This window comes from Tachypleus tridentatus, chromosome 11 (genome assembly GCF_004210375.1).
Source record: "Tachypleus tridentatus isolate NWPU-2018 chromosome 11, ASM421037v1, whole genome shotgun sequence".
Taxonomy (NCBI): Eukaryota; Metazoa; Arthropoda; class Merostomata; order Xiphosura; family Limulidae; genus Tachypleus; species Tachypleus tridentatus.
The window spans coordinates 39,580,214-39,596,457 of record NC_134835.1 but is presented as its reverse complement, the minus strand read 5'-3'; the positions used below and the strand labels follow the sequence as shown (position 1 = coordinate 39,596,457).

The 16,244-nt window shown below is 33.8% G+C and overlaps 1 protein-coding gene across 1 annotated transcript; it reads right to left on the bottom strand.

Moving 5' to 3' along the window:
- Positions 1-3,849: 3,849 nt before the first annotated feature.
- LOC143231346 (tyrosine-protein phosphatase non-receptor type 5-like) lies at positions 3,850-13,093 on the bottom strand. Its single transcript, XM_076465888.1, has 3 exons — positions 12,963-13,093; positions 11,218-11,377; positions 3,850-4,598 (listed from the first exon to the last, which is right to left on the bottom strand). The coding sequence occupies exons 1-3, from the start codon at positions 13,091-13,093 to the stop codon at positions 4,575-4,577; spliced, it is 315 nt and encodes a 104-aa protein (XP_076322003.1). The 3' UTR covers positions 3,850-4,574.
- Positions 13,094-16,244: the final 3,151 nt, after the last annotated feature.

The window sequence follows — 16,244 nt, the reverse complement described above, 5'->3', positions numbered from 1 at the left end:
GGATTACACTGACTATGTAATGAGTTATAATTATTCTTCTTGGTTTTCCTTTGTCTTTAAAGAAACAATGTGTGAATGATGCTTTCACTGAAGCTGCATTTTTCCAAAATTTAAAGAGTGAAACATTTTTTTCTTTTACAGAGCCAGTTAAAGGTCACATCCATGCTTTCCTGCAAAAGTGATGTTATTTTAGAAATGGCCCTGACTAAAATGAGGATCTATATATAAGCATATCCAAACCTTTTTAACTACTTCAAAAGAATATTGATACTGTTTGTCTCTATACTGTTCCATTGTATACAATGTCCCATGCTATTGGTTCATTTTGAGTGCTTCTTGAAGTAAATTTTACTTTTGTGATCCCTTCACTGTTTCAGTGCTGGATTATAGTTGTATGTGAATAGAATTTAACATTCAACATTTTCATGGACTGAAATGTATTTCTGATAGATACTTCCTTTTACACTTCTCTTTAGTGCATAATTTCTTGCTTTCACAATGATGGTTGAACACAGAGGGAGTGAGTTGTGCTATTAATGAGTCACACTTCATATAGTGGAGGATTTTCATGTACTTATTAGTATCCAGCAATTCCATGTATAAACATGAGCTTAGATGAAAGTCTTGAAGATAGTGGGAAGTATAAAGAGGGCAGCACTGAATGAGAATAGTATGTGCGAATAGTCACTTATTTGTCACCAATACAATTTCAGTGCATTTAAACAAATTGGAAAATCCTTACATTAAAATGAAATTCTTGCACCTCAAATTTGAAGGCTTTTAATGCTCTGTAGTTTAGTATTGTGGAAATATTTTGGGTTTTCTGGCAGTGTAGAAAATGGTTGAGTAAACCTTCACAAAAATAAAAATTTATGTCAGCTGATTAAAATGTCATTGATGTGGGAGTGGGGTGGAATGAACATGTCTTTGTACATATGCTGACATTATGAGGAGGTCAACTTGCAGAAAGTGTAGAGAAAACCTGTGAAAGGAATTGTTAGTTTCATCTTTAGTGTTGTAAATTTAACATTTTAAATGTTTTTGTCTTTGGATGGGATGGTTGAACTGTGTTAAATTCAAGTAAATGACTTATTATTTATCACAAATGTGCTTTTGTTAAAACGTTTGTGTTGTTTGATAAATATTTCTTTTACGTCAATTAATTAGAGATGTAGTACAGATTTTGTGTGTTTCAGTGTATTTGTCTTAGTGTGGCATATGTATCATGATATGATAAATATAAAACTATAATAGCTCTACCATCCGACATTAAATGCAAGTTTTTAGTAGTCTTTTGTCAAAATATCGGAGATTACTTGTCATTACTCAATAAATCTGATGATCACTGATGCAAATGACCCCCAAATAAAACATGTTTAACAAAAATTACTACAAATTTAAATATGCAAGATGATATATACAAATATGCTTATGATAGTTATATAATTATGATGTTGCATTAATTTTGTTCTTGAAAGTCAAAAGACCTTCTTCACTTAATCTGATATTAATATATTATACTTGTCTAGAACAGAGTTCAAATCAGTTTATTTATAATACACATAGGTATATATACATAATAAGCTTACACTTAGTTGTAATGTTGTTTGTAAAAATTATTCTGCAGTATTTGTTGTGCTTATTTCTGTAGCTTAATATAAAGAAACAACAACATTTATGCAAATATTAAACATTTCCATAATTACTTGTTTTTGCATTGAAATTATTTCACTTACATATATTTTAGTATAAAAAACAAAATGTTTGATACTCAAGAGAACCTTGTTTTTTGCAGTAACTAGAGTGAGCTAGCCTTGGTTTTATTCACACTGACAACTGTGTTTTAATACTAAAATACCAATATTAATATGCAAACATAGACCTTATAATTAAAAATAAACACTAAGGTAGATTTTAAAATCAAAATTTAATCATTCTGATAAAACTTGTTCTTAAGCAAATTGTGAAGATTGTAGAAAATGAACCTTAGAGTGAATTAGAGAAAGTTGCACTTAATGTTCAAAAACAGTTGTCCTGTTGAAGAATCATTTTTAACAGATTATCTACAGGAATAATTCAACAGATCCATAAAGTGAGTTCAGCTTAGGTTTAAAACAAGCATAGAATATCTGATCTGTACTGTTGTGCTCTAAAGTCCTCTCATGATTTGTAGATACTCCAGTATACCAGAAATTCTTCCATTATCTCCAGATGTATTTATATCTTACTTGAAGAAGAGATTAAACCCATGAAAAAATATTGTTAGAACATCCACCCATGATCCTTCAGTACATACCCCACATTTTGCACCTTTAACTTATGAGGGTCATATAAATCAATGAGGGGACTAGGAACACAAAATTCAATGCCAGATTTAGGTTGAAGACCCCTAAAACACCTGCTCCTAGATCACTATTATATTTGATTTAACCTTGTAGTGCATTTTACCTTCTTTTTAGTGATGGAGGTGGGGTGGCTATACTATATAGATAATGACCCTACTTGAATTAACCAGAATCTCACTCAAAACATTTTGTTTCGCCATCTTCAAAACTGTGGGAAAGGTATGTGGACAAGTAAACAAATTCACAAACATGTCTCCCAATGGAACAGCGGTATGTCTGCAGAATCACACTGCTAAATACCAGGTTTCAATATCCATGGTGGGCAGAGCACAGATAGCCTATTGTGTTGCTTTGTGCCTAATTCTAAACAAACAAACACATATTATAAATTAATACAGGATACATTTCTCCATTTAATATTCTTAAGACATCCACATAATTTTCTGAAGATTTTTTTTTTCACAGCTTTAGAATGACCTTACTTCTTGAAATTGTATGCTAATTCTGTAGTTGAGAGACAATTAAAGGGTTTTGGGCACCTACAGTTTTTTTTTCCTTTTGCATTTCATATTTTTCAAATGCTGTCATTTTTGCATTTGTATGAGCTTTGAAGAGAAAGAAATGTCTTGTTTTAAATTGTCAAAGATTTTGCAAGACTAACCTCAATGTCAAGTAATATTGCTCATTATATTTCAGAGCTAGATATAAAAGTAGTCAGTTACAGAGAAATATATTTTAAACACAGCATAAGATGTATTACTGTTATTGTGTGTCTATTAAGTAATCATTTTCTTTCTATGTAATTTTCATCATTTGAGATCTCCGTTTCAAGATGTTAAGTATGTGTGGCTATCAGGTGTGTTTATTGAATAGTCAGATCCAAAGTCAGATATCAGGACTTGCTTGTATTATAATTTATTATTAAGTTCCTGACTAAATACTAGGAAAGAGACCTTTGACTTTTCTGTTGTATATATTTCCACCCTTGTTTAATTTTTTCTGTGAATGTTATGGTGTTTTAGTGAGTTACATTTTAAATTTAATTGAACTACTTTCTTATCATGGTATATGAATAAGTTTGTCATAGAAACATAGTTAATAATCCAAACTTTAGTAACACATCAGGTTTCAGTCCTTAATTTTACATCAGTACGAGAATTGTGACTTTTCTTCTTGACATCCTTATTCTCTAATGTATTTACATTCCCTCCAAGAAATATTAAATTTGAAATAAATTGCTTATGATATTAACAGTGTTCAGGCAAATTTTATTTAGTTACAGTGCTACAAAATAGAAAATCATACCCCACATTCACACTGACCCATCAAATCCTGTTTTTCAGAGTTGCTGTTAATTTTCTCTGTGTTTAATACTATATTTTTATATTCAATAGCAAGCAAAGGTTTTAATCTATCAAATGAGATAAATTGTTTTCTGTATTGAAAATTGTCTATTTTCACTGGAAGTTCAAACTTTATTCACATCAAACATCAATGAGCTTAGCTGATTATAACCGTTTTAGGTTAGATTACATAAAATAAGGAATAATAAGTTTATATGAGGTATGCTTGCAAGCAACTCATAAGTAGTCTTATGTGATTCAGTTGGGTAATTTGATCTTCACATTTACCAAGTAAATTACAAATTTTATGGTGAGAATATCAGTTAAATATGATTCAAAAGGACAATAAAACTATAAGTATAAACAGATATATACTGTTGTACATTTCAAGATATTTAGAATAAAGAAATGTTTCATGTTACAATCTGAAGTTATTCTAGAAAGAAAAACGTAATTTAAGTATATATTGATTTTTTTATTTGGTGGTCACAAGGTCAGTCAAATGGGACAACCTCATATAAAGTTACAGTGGAGAAAATAACAGATAAAATATAATGTTTTACTGATAAAAACATTTAATATTTTGTTAGGAGATTTTAAGAGGTCATGGAAATGAAATTTCAGAATTTTTCAGCTAAATGGAAGTACTTTCTAATTTTAACATAAAAATCCATATTATCGAGGGCTATCTGCACTAGCCGTCCCTAATTTAGCAGTGTAAGACAAGAAGGAAGGCAGCTAGTCATCACCCCTCACCGCCAATTCTTTTTACCAACGAGTAGTGGGATTGATCGTGCCATTATAACGCCCCCAGGGATGAAAGGGCGAAAATGTTTGGTACAACCGGGATTCGAATCCGCGACCCTCACATTACGAGTCAAACGCCTTAACCCACTTGGCCATGCTGGGCCTACAGAAAAGGAAACAAGGTGTATAAGTTTATAATACACGATACTCAATAATAGAACCTTTTTTATAAACATTGAGCTGAAACATTTATGTCTTGATATGTGATACTGACTGTGGACTAAAAAACTTATGGACATTTTTGTTGTTGTTTTGTAGAAGTAATTTTAAATCATTTGTGAAATTTGTTGGATGCCCTGGTCTACTAAACCGATTGTTCCATTCTTACATCTGTTATCAACTAATGGAATGGTTCCTCTGATTTTTACTGTTATCTTGAGTTTTATCAGATTTTTGTTTTATAGGCAACATGATTGATAAAGAAATATATTTGTAATATCTGTTTACCCTGTTCTGATATTTTTAAACTAGGTTTGATTTAGCTTCCATTTTATATGCCACAGAAAAGTGCTTGATTTTTACCATAATATTCAATGGTTTGATTATTTTAAAGGCATGACTGTTAAACAGACAATTAAATTAAAGTGTAAACTTCATTTATGTATTGTGTGGTTTTCATTTCGTTGAATGACAAAAATGCATATACAATAATATTAGGAGCAGGTAATTATCACAGTGAATCAGCCAATAAAATACATTGTTTGTATAACCTTATTGCTACCAACCAATCACAGGCAGTCGAGAACCGAGATTGGTTTAGTAATTAATTTTATGTTACTACAGGATATTTTAACGTTTTCACATACTGAATTATCTTTATTGAAACAGGTACCCTGGTACTTTAAAACTGAAAACATGACAAAGTAGACATATAGTGGAATTAAAATATTTATAAAAATATAAGACTTTATTCAGAAAGTTTAATAGCTTAAAAATTTTGTTTTAAAATAGCAGATACTTATAATAGTTGTGTGAAACGTTAATTTTGTGAAACCAAAATAATGTTTTCTTGGAACTAATATACAAATATATATTAAACATACACACAAACACTTGTAAACATGCTGTTTGACAACGTTTATCTCTAGACATCGGTGTTTGTATAGTAGTGGACATTGTAACAGTAGAACAAACTTTTATATGAAAAATGAAAATAGCAAGTTAAAATAATAAATTTTAAGTTATGGAAAACTTATTTCAGTTTAACAAAACTGCGAAATCAGTTCATATAATTTCTTATATCCTGAGACTGGTTATTTCCAGTTAATATATTAAAATTTCAGTACTTTTCATGTTATGGTTATTATAAGAACGCATAATTGAAAGCAAATGTTTTATCTTAGTCACATTACATGTGCCGTCTCAGGCGTTGAAGAGGCCTCTCGTCAAACAGTAGTAATAGTTAATACGTCAAAAGGTTTCTGATGTATTAAAGAGTGAGTGAGCCTCCCAGTAGTACTGTGATATGTATACGGACTTACACAGTAGGACGCAAGCTATTACATCATACATTTTCATAAGATTTACTGATACGAACTTTAAGTGTTTTTGTGTTTTTATAAATTAAAAGTTGTACTGTTATTGAAAAACTGACGGTTTTTTAATTTCCAAAATTCCAAAAAACAAAAACAAAACAAGCTTTGTGCGAAATAAAAAAAAAAAAAAACAGACGCGTAACATACATAATTTGCGTAACATAATATAACGGAGATTTGTCCGAGATAAATTATAATACCTAACAGTACTTCTACTTTGCCTTCCATTTGATCATCACCGACATTCGATATATTTGGAGATATTCACACCATCAGATTCGAATGTCTCGTTATCAAAATTTAATGTACCTCACTAATCACGGGTGTAATAATTGCATTTCTTAAAATGTGAGAAACAAGTTATATAATGCTTACATGACATATGATGTCTGAATGATAAATAGTTTTTATAGCACTGCTTAATATACACGTTGAAAGATGATTTTTGGGGGGAGATAGAAGCTGTTGCACGAACAGGTGTTTTAAATTAATTAAAACAATAAAAGTAGTTGTTATACAAGCTGTGGCTTAGTTAGAATTCTATTACATTTATGTTCGTTCTTTATATCGATTTAGTCGAGGATAATGAATAGTATTGCACATAAGAAATCAAAAAGCACTTACAAAAAAAACAATACAGTATTTGTTCTTCAATTGAAAAAATGACGAAGCTATCGGAAGAAGTGCTAAGAGAGTCTAATCCGCTTTATAACTGAGAAGCTGTAATAATTCCCAACCTTGAAATTTTGCTATAATGTCGTGCAAGTTTGAAAAATTAAAAACTTTAACTGAATAGCCTGACTATAATAAATTAATAAAACGTTTTGTTTTGTTTTGTTTTTGAATTTCGCGCAAAGCTACTCGAGGGCTATCTGTGCTAGCCGTCCCTAATTTAGCAGTGTAAGACTAGAGGGAAGGCAGCTAGTCATCACTACCCACTGTCATCTCTTGGGCTACTCGTTTACCAACGAATAGTGGGATTGACCGTAATATTAAAACGCCCCCACGGCCGAAAAGGCAAGCATATTTGGTGCTACGGGAATGCTAACCCGCGACCCTCAGATTACGAGTCGAACGCCTTAACACACCTGGCCATGCCGAGCATATTAAAAACACACCTGTGACTGACAGGGATCGAACTTGGGATATGTACATAGATACATATATGTATATACCAACATGGAAGCACATACGAAAAGAAAATCGGATTGTTATTCAATATTAGTAATTTACAATTATATTAATGTACACATGTATATATACATACAATTATTATGATGTTTAGAACATATTGCTTTAAATCAAAGTGCAATATATAATTCATAATTTAATATTTAACATATATATCTAGACACATTGATTTTATGTTTTACACAAAAAGTAAACTCCTTACAAATCGTAATGACAATGTAAATCAGAATCTTTTCTTATATTTTCAGCTTCGTTGCAGGAATAGATGATAGAACTTATTCCAAGAATTCCTATCGTGCGCGATCGACACGTTTTATAATTCTATGTGCACATCTCAGTTTGAGAAATAAATTTGAGAAAACCAATATTCTCGGAGTCGAGACTAAACATTATAAACCATAATAGACGATCCACGCGATTGATTGACAAATCGGCAGCTATATTAATTTAAAGCCTGAAAGAAAGTGAAAAGCAGAACAAGAGAAACATTATTAGTTTAAAAACAGAACAAGAGAAACATTATTAGTTTAAAACAGAACAAAAGGAACATTATTAATTTAAAAACAGAACAAGAGGAACATTATTAATTTAAAAACAGAACAAGAGGAACATTATTAATTTAAAAACAGAACAAGAGAAACATTATTAGTTTAAAACAGAACAAGAGAAGCATTTTTAGTTTAAAAACAGAACAAGAGGAACATTATTAATTTAAAAACAGAACAAGAGGAACATTATTAATTTAAAAAACAGAACAAGAGAAACATTATTAGTTTAAAAACAGGACAAGAGAAACATTATTAGTTTAATCCAGAAGAAGAACAGAATAATTTTATTTTAACAAAATATTTAATCAGTGGCTAAACTGGATTTTTTAAAACATCATTACAATAATAATATTCAAATAATGTATTCTTCAACATTAAACAATTAAACTACAAACAAAACTTTCAATCGAAGCAATTTACTGGGGATTCAAAAACGTTAGGTCCTGAATAACTCCCCTACTTAATTATTGTATATATATTTTAAGTAGTAGTCGATCTGAGATATCTTATTGTATTTTTGATTGATTCCTAAAAACATAAACTACTCGATAATATACGTTGTTGGCTTGTCACATTTATTGTAGTAAGTAAATTTCCCTAAAGATATTATTTTGCCTAGTTTTCAGGAAAGTTCTTAGGACCACCCTATATTTCAAGACAGCAGTAAACAAATAGTTAAGTTCAATGCGAAATTAAATTTAAAAACTGAACTTAAACGCAAGTTTCAAGTAGATTAAAACATCCGTAATCGTAGAAACTTACGCTTGTTTAATGTTCTGAATAAAACATTTGAATCTAAAACTTAGACCTCAGTGATGAGGTATTATTATCTCTTGAAATACGCTTTACCTGATTTCTAACTTGTTATTATCAATGTATATGTGAATGTTTGTATAAAATATTTTTGTTCAAGTTGTGACAAAATATACGGTTGGTATAAATTAATCCGTATCTTGTCTACTAGAAATGCATTGAATAATTTAATATATATACATTTACATATGTTAACACGTCCCTCAGTAGCCAAGAAGGGTATTCACTCTATAGTTTGTTGAACATTAAAAGTTCAATCCGTAAATTATAATTTTTTAAGCGGAATACAGCATCCTCGAGTCTCCATACCAGTCAGTATTAAGGTGTAACTGATGGAAGATAATTCAGTACATTTCAATATTCACAGATAATTAATTAAGCAACTGCATCCCTTTTATGCTTTTACTCTCACCTTTTTTTGTTTAACTTTCAGTTTAGATACGAAAGATTTAACCTGCGATTCAGTATGGAAGGTCGAAGCATTACGATAGTCAGCAGTGGGATGAGTAGGCAGGAACACTTTGAAAGTAGCTACAGGTATAATATTTAACTCGCCTTCCTGCATAGAATCTACCAAAGTGGTTCTAAATGGTTCCTGAAGACTTCTGTGTGTCATTTGGAGACTGTCATGCTTCTCGTGCTTGGACGTTAAGCTCAAGCGCTGACGGATTACACTATGTAACAAAATTTTTACTTTTTCTTGTTCCTGGGCGGAAACTGTTATTTCCTAATTGCTTATGCCTAAAGTAAATGGAAAATACCTATTTTTCTCTTCAACTTTTGCTTTTGTGATTTGGAGAAGGAAATTTACAAATTTACCCATTTTTCAGAACATTCCAGGTAGATTCAGTGCTGAGTAGCTGACAGAGAATTTTCTCAAACTTACAAGAATGTTTAAGAACTTTCTAGAATGTTGTAGAACTTACAAGAATTTTCAAGGACCTTTTAAATTTTTTTTGAACTTTCCATTGTAATATGTATACAGGAGCTTACCACTTACCACTTTATTTAAGTTCTAGCTGCCTCAGTGAACACACAGACCTATCTGATTTATCAGAGATGGCATCAAGAAGCTGCAGACATTCTCCAGACACATTCTGCTATGTATGTGGCCAATTTATTAAGACAAGAGCCAAAAAGTGCTCTGTGACAGCATCTGCTAAAAGGTGTGAATTCTACAAGGCATATTTTGGCATGCCTTTCGGGGATCAAAACAAAACCTAGGCACCTTATTTTACCTGCAAGTGCAAAAAATTCTAGAAGGTAAGACGGACAATTTTTTCGTCGCTTGAATAGTAAGACTTTATATTATACAAATTTTAGATATTTTAAAATTTAAATATCTTTCGGTACGCTTCAAAGAGGAATACAACAGATTCAAGACTGATAGAAGTCTTGAAGTATGATGAGTATGGCTGGGAGGTTAACGGAGACTTCAAAATGGTGGCATTCCTGAGGGGTCTCCAAGGAGGCTTTACCAAGTTTCCCTGTTATCTTTGCCTTTGGGACAGCAGGAACACTACAATAGGAAGCATTGGCCACAACAGACCAACTTCTCTGTGGAGAGGCACAATGTCAAGTGTGAGCCATTAGTGGACCTTTAGAAGGTTTTGTTCCCACCATTTCACATAAGATTGGGTCTTATGAAATAACTTGTCACAGCTCATGATAAGGAGTCTGCAGTCTTCAAGTACCTTCGAGACTTCTTCCCTAAGCTGGTGCCTTAGATGGACCACAAATAAAGAAGATCCTGGAGTGCACAGAATTCCCCAAGAAGCTCAGTAAGAAAGACAAAAAGCTTGAGGCAGCTTTGTCGCTGTAGTTTGGGGCTTCTTGGGCAATCACAAGGCCGAAAATTATGTGGAACTGGTTGAGGCTTTGGTGAAGAACTGCGGCAAAATGGGCTGCAGGGTGTCACTGGAAGTCCATATCCTTGACACTCATCTTGATAAATTCAAGGAGAACATGGGAGAATACTCAGAGAAGCAAGGCTAGCGCTCCCACCAAAATATACTGTACTTTGAACGCCGCTACCAAGGAGCGTATAACGAAAACATAATTGGAGACTATATTTGGGGCTGATACGTGAAAGTGATTTACATTACAGTAGAAAATCTCAAAAACTACTCACTTCTAAAAATTTTATATGGCTTTAGTATAAATACATGTAAATCTTGATTCACGTGTTGTTTTATTCAGACCTTGTGTAAATGAAAATGTGCAAATTTGCCCGTTTTTACGTAGAAAACAGGTTAATTTCTAAATTTCATTATCTAGGCCACAAAACAAAGCTTGAAGGGAATAATGGCCATTTTCTGTACTTTTACAACATAAGCAATTAAGAAATAACATATACTATCCAGGAAAAACTTGTGTTACATAATGTCATGGTCAACTTACTACTAAAAATCAGTTTTCGCAGCCCCAAGAGTATGGGAAATTCTTTCTTTTTTAATTTTAAGCAATAAAAATTTCCAAAATATTTCGGTTTAAATTAAGAAAAACAAGACTGGATGGTTTTCTTTTCGACAAAAATGTCTTCCCCTGGCTCGTGAGAGGTCTGTTAAAACAACTCCATTTCGCTATGACCTTCAAACTGTTTACTCCATGTACCAGTTCTATACACTACACATACCTCATAAAGAAAAAAATATTGTTCTTTTGTTTGAACAGCGCCACCTCTATCTTGTCTAAGTCTGGATACGCAACGGAGGATGTCCACAGTTCGACATTCTTCGAACTCTCTCATACAGATATCTAAGGCTAACACAATCCCAGTTCTTCCCGTTCCGGAACTGTAATACAAAGAACACATTCTCTTATAATCTAAAGTTAAAGCGTTCGACAGATTTTTTTTCCTTAATGTTTAATACAGACACCTTAAAAATGGCAAAGTTCATGGTACATCGAATATTGGGAAAAAGGAATAACCTTTCTTTTAATACTTCCGTTTTAGAGGTTTAAAATAACATATCATCAAGTATTTATTCTGTGAAAATAGTCCTTCTCCTGGGACAATGGTAAGTCTTCGGATTTACACTGCTAAAATCAGGGGCTCGATTCCCCTCGGTGGACACAGCAGATACCCAATGTGGCTTTGCTATAAGAAACACATACACACAGACACACACACACACTGTGAAAATAAAATATAAAAGCAATTTTCATTGACTCATTCAATGCTTTAAAATGTCGCTTTTTACTGGTGTCAAGTCACAGTTTTTTGGTATATTCCGTTTCGTTATTCAATGGTCTGGCATGGCCAGGTGGTTGGTGTGTTCGACTCGTAATCTCAGGGCGAATCTTCATCATACCAAACACGTTCGTATTTTCAGCATTGGGGGCGTTATAATATGACGGTCAATCCTACTATTTCTTGATAAAAGAATAACCTTTGATGGCTAAAGCAGGGACAGCTAGCACAAATATCCCTCGTGTAACTTTGCGCGAAATTTAAAACACATCGTTATTCAAATAGACAAAACAATACAGGGGCATTATTCATTGCTGACAAAAAAAAACACTTTCAATATTAAGTTATATTTTAAGTAGCTCGAGTACCCGTCCCTGGACAAAAGTTATGTAAATACATGGCTAATGAAAAGTTATCTTAGGACGTGAAACGTTGCTTCCCTTATGCGTAAATGTAAAAAGCGCCCATAAAAACTTCAAAACACAAAATATGAAACGACGAATTTGGATGTATCTCTTGCTTTCAGTTAGTACAGTGGTGTGCCTGCGGACTTATACCGCTAGAAATTGGGTTTCGATACCCGTGGTGAGCAGAATATAGCTTTGTGCTTAATAACAAACAAGCATGCATCTCCCCATGAATCCAATAAACCATCACACCAAATTTATTGAAGATTCATATACATGGGGCGAAGTAGTAGTGAAAACACACAAACGCTCTTAAAAATCGCAAAATGCAAAACTCAAAATTTGTTTCTACCACCGCACGAACCTTATGAACTTTCATACCAATTTTGGTAAAGATCCAGCTAAACACTCTGAAGTAGTTACATAGACATACAACAGACAGTACTATTATATTTGTATAGATTTAGTACATATAATGTCGTTACTGCTCAATTTGAAATACATTGCACACATTTCAATAATTCGGGCTCTAAAATATTGCAAAAGAGAACGCCTATTTGTTCATTTTTCTTTCTGTTTACAAAATACACATAACGACCTTGGACTGACGTAACTGAGTTGAAATTATAGCATGAAGAACAAAACTGCTTTTATTTAAGTTCCTCAAATCTGGATTTGAAACAAAAACGTGACAGTAAACACAAATTTTTCAGTTCATTACACTGTAAGAAAATAAACAAAACTGATTATAAAGTGTTATTAACTAGGGTTAGCACTCACTTGCCACGTTCACGTACACACCAAAGAACTGTAGTCTGATTGGAGTTACTATACCAACATAAGTAATTACTTAAGAATACAAGACTGAAAACACTCTTCCATTGATCAAACAAAATACATATCACGATCATACTAATGTTACACTATTGCCCCCTGGTGGCTCAGCGATGAGTCTGGGGCTCATAACTTCAAGAATCGAATTTCGACAGAGAGCACATTCTGTAGCTTTGCACCCAAGGGCAAAAAAAAAAAGATACGCTAATCTTACATATATTTAAGTTTGACTTGTTTTGGATTTCGCGCAAAGCTACACGAGGGCTGTCTGTGCTAGCCGTCCCTAATTTAGCAGTATATGACTGGAGGGAAGGTAGCTAGTCATCACCACCCACCGCCAATTCTTGGGCTACTCTTTTAGCACTACTAACGCCCCCACTGCTGAAATGGTGAGCACGTTTGGTGTGACGGGGATTCGAACCCGCGACCCTCGGCTTACGAATCGAGCGCCCTAACCACCTGGCCATGCCTATATATATAAGACAGGTTTCTGTAAGATATAATGTACATTTAAGTACACTGCATTTGTAAACTAACGCAATGATTTACATACTAAGGTTATTACAGTTTAAATTATTCTGAATGAAATATGTTACTTTCTCTGTTTATGACCCACAATCGCGAAAAACCGACCAACTTTCAGTAAAAAAAAATCTCAAAGTCGAAAAATAGATTGGAAGCACCAAACTTCTTAACCGTAATCCAATAATACAATCTAAAAAAATTCTTCTGATTAAAAAAATACACTCATAAGTGAAATCTGTAAAATGTCTTTCCAGCAGGGGCGTAGCCAAGGGGAGCGGGGGTGAGCCCCCCATGGACCCAAACTCTTTAGACAAGTTCAGTTGCCACCTATGAAGTTTCATAAAGATCCGTGATTGCATGCCAGATAATTTCACACATAACAAATGGTCAAATGCAAATTTCTGACTGAACACTTTTAATACAGCAAGTTTTGTCGAAACTAGAGAAATACAATCGAATATCCATGAAAGGATCAAACGCCTGTTCATTCTTGCCAGGACATCTACAACACAGTTTGATTCAACTTTAATATCACGGTGAATGTATAATGAGGCCAGGCCATTCAATCGATTTTCAATGGTGGTATCTCTCGAATACGTTTTGAGTCTTCTGAGAGTTGAAAACGAACGCTCCACTGAGCTCGTTGACACAGGCAGCGTGGCAAATACTTTCAACAGTCTAGAAATGACTGTGAACATTTCTACATTTCTCATTGCATATGCATCTATGACATTTTTGGTCTGTTGTTCGCAAATGATTTGTACCAAACCCTAAGTTTACCTACTGCAGCTAGTGAAGTGCTGTCAATGTCAGCCTTGTATATATTGACCAACTCTTTAATTTGGTCACATTGTTGTGCTGTAGGTTCTGACCGTTCTGTGATAGATCCTGATGGTAGTAGACACGTGAAATTTGTAAGGAGAGTTTTGTGACTAGACAGACGGTCACATATATGCAAAAGAAAGTGATCAACAAATGGTACAAATACAACAATACGAAAGTAGTCCTCAAGGCTAGAGGTTTGTGGGTTAGCACGGTACATCTGTCTTTTAGCCTGCCTTGGCATTATGATGTCAATTTGAAGCTCACTACATAGAGTTTGAGCCTCGCAGAAAATGTTGTTAAATTCATTCACAGTATTATTTCTGAGTGAACGGATTAAATCTTCCACTATTTCTGCGTGATGCATCGCAGCACCTAAATCAATGTTCTGTTGCTGCAGTAAGTTGCACAGAGGTAAACTAAAGGAAAACAATTTAGCAATGGTAAGTAGAGTGATGATGAATTCTTGTTGTATTATAGAACACAACAATTGATTGGCTTGCGTGGCAGAATCTTTGTCTTGCCAATCTGATATGGTCTCAAGGGCATCTGCAACTGCATGAATTAATTCTGGAAAGACAATGACTGAGTCATGCCTCTCAACCCACCGAATGGGGCAGAAATCTTTCAAACTTTTTTATCGATTCAGGTGCTTTATTATTCACCGAAAGAGCCAAAACGTGCTTTCGGTTGGGTCTAATGAGAAAGTTTTCAATGCTAGAAATTACTCTTATGCAACTTTGCACAGAAATTTCTATACAAGCATCAGAAATTGCCAAGTTTAGAGAATGGGCACTGCAGTGTACATAGGGTGCAAGTGGGAATTTATCAGTTATGTGTCTCTGGACACCATTGAATTTCCACTCATAGAGGCAGCACCGTCGTACCCTTGTCCTCGCAGATAAGTCATGTCAATTCCATATTTTGTCATATTGGTTATGATAACATCAGCCAAGTTTCTCCCTGTCACATCATAATGAGGTATAGATTGCAACAGAGTTGTCATTGGCATGCAAATATCTGACACACAGCGAAAACTGTTCAATGCCTGAAATATCTGTTGTTTCATCAGCTAATATTGAGAAACACTTTGCAGCATTAACCCTGTTGACCAAAGCATCAAGAACATGAGTATTACAGGCATTGATGATTTCATTTTGAATTTGAGGACTCAAATATGTAGTATTCCTCTTTATACTCTTAAGGCTTGCTGAAAGCTTGACATCACCCTTTGCCATGTAGCGCAAAACTGCCCGGAAAGTCCCATCATTATTGATGGACTATTCATCAGTTTCACCAACAAACATTGGACCAGCATCATATTTTCCCCTCAAAGCTAAATCCTCCCAATAATACTATCAATACAGTATCAATAATAGACATTAAATATTGCCGGTTCTGTTAAACATCTTGCTTGTAAATTGCATCAAGCTACAAGTGCACAGATGAACTTGTGTTTACGACCTGTAGAAAATTGTTAGCTTTTTCTTTGCTGTCTTGGTGGCACTGTTTCAATTCATGTGCCTTGAAGTCTTCAACTGCTTTCTTCCAGTTTGTGTATGGAAATTTCACTAATTGTCCCAATTTCTGGCTTCCAGCACTAGCACCATCAGGAGCAAAAAGACAGCAGTACTTGCAGAAAGCACCCTTTGCATATTGACTGCAGAGTAGCCATCTCCACTGTGAAAGCCAACGATGCTGAAAACTCAACTTTCTTGGACCACACTGGGGAAAAACATAATTACTCCCTGGCTTCCAGGCATTCTCAAAGAGGCATTTTTTTGTTTTGTTTCAGCGTTTATCTAAAAGAGACAGAAAGACATAGTTCTAATTAATCAGTGATGTCGAGAAAACCCACTAGTAGAGAAATATATGCTTTTT

Excerpts from the sequence above, each read along its gene's own strand:
- LOC143231346 (XM_076465888.1), bottom strand. The coding sequence starts at position 13,093 with ATGATCGTGATATGTATTTTGTTTGATCAATGGAAGAGTGTTTTCAGT. Across the intron at positions 11,378-12,962 it reads TGTGTACGTGAACGTGGCAA|TTCCGGAACGGGAAGAACTG; the intron begins GTGAGTGCTAAC and ends TTTGTATTACAG. Across the intron at positions 4,599-11,217 it reads AATATTTTTTTCTTTATGAG|GCCCAGCATGGCCAAGTGGG; the intron begins GTATGTGTAGTG and ends CCTTTTCTGTAG.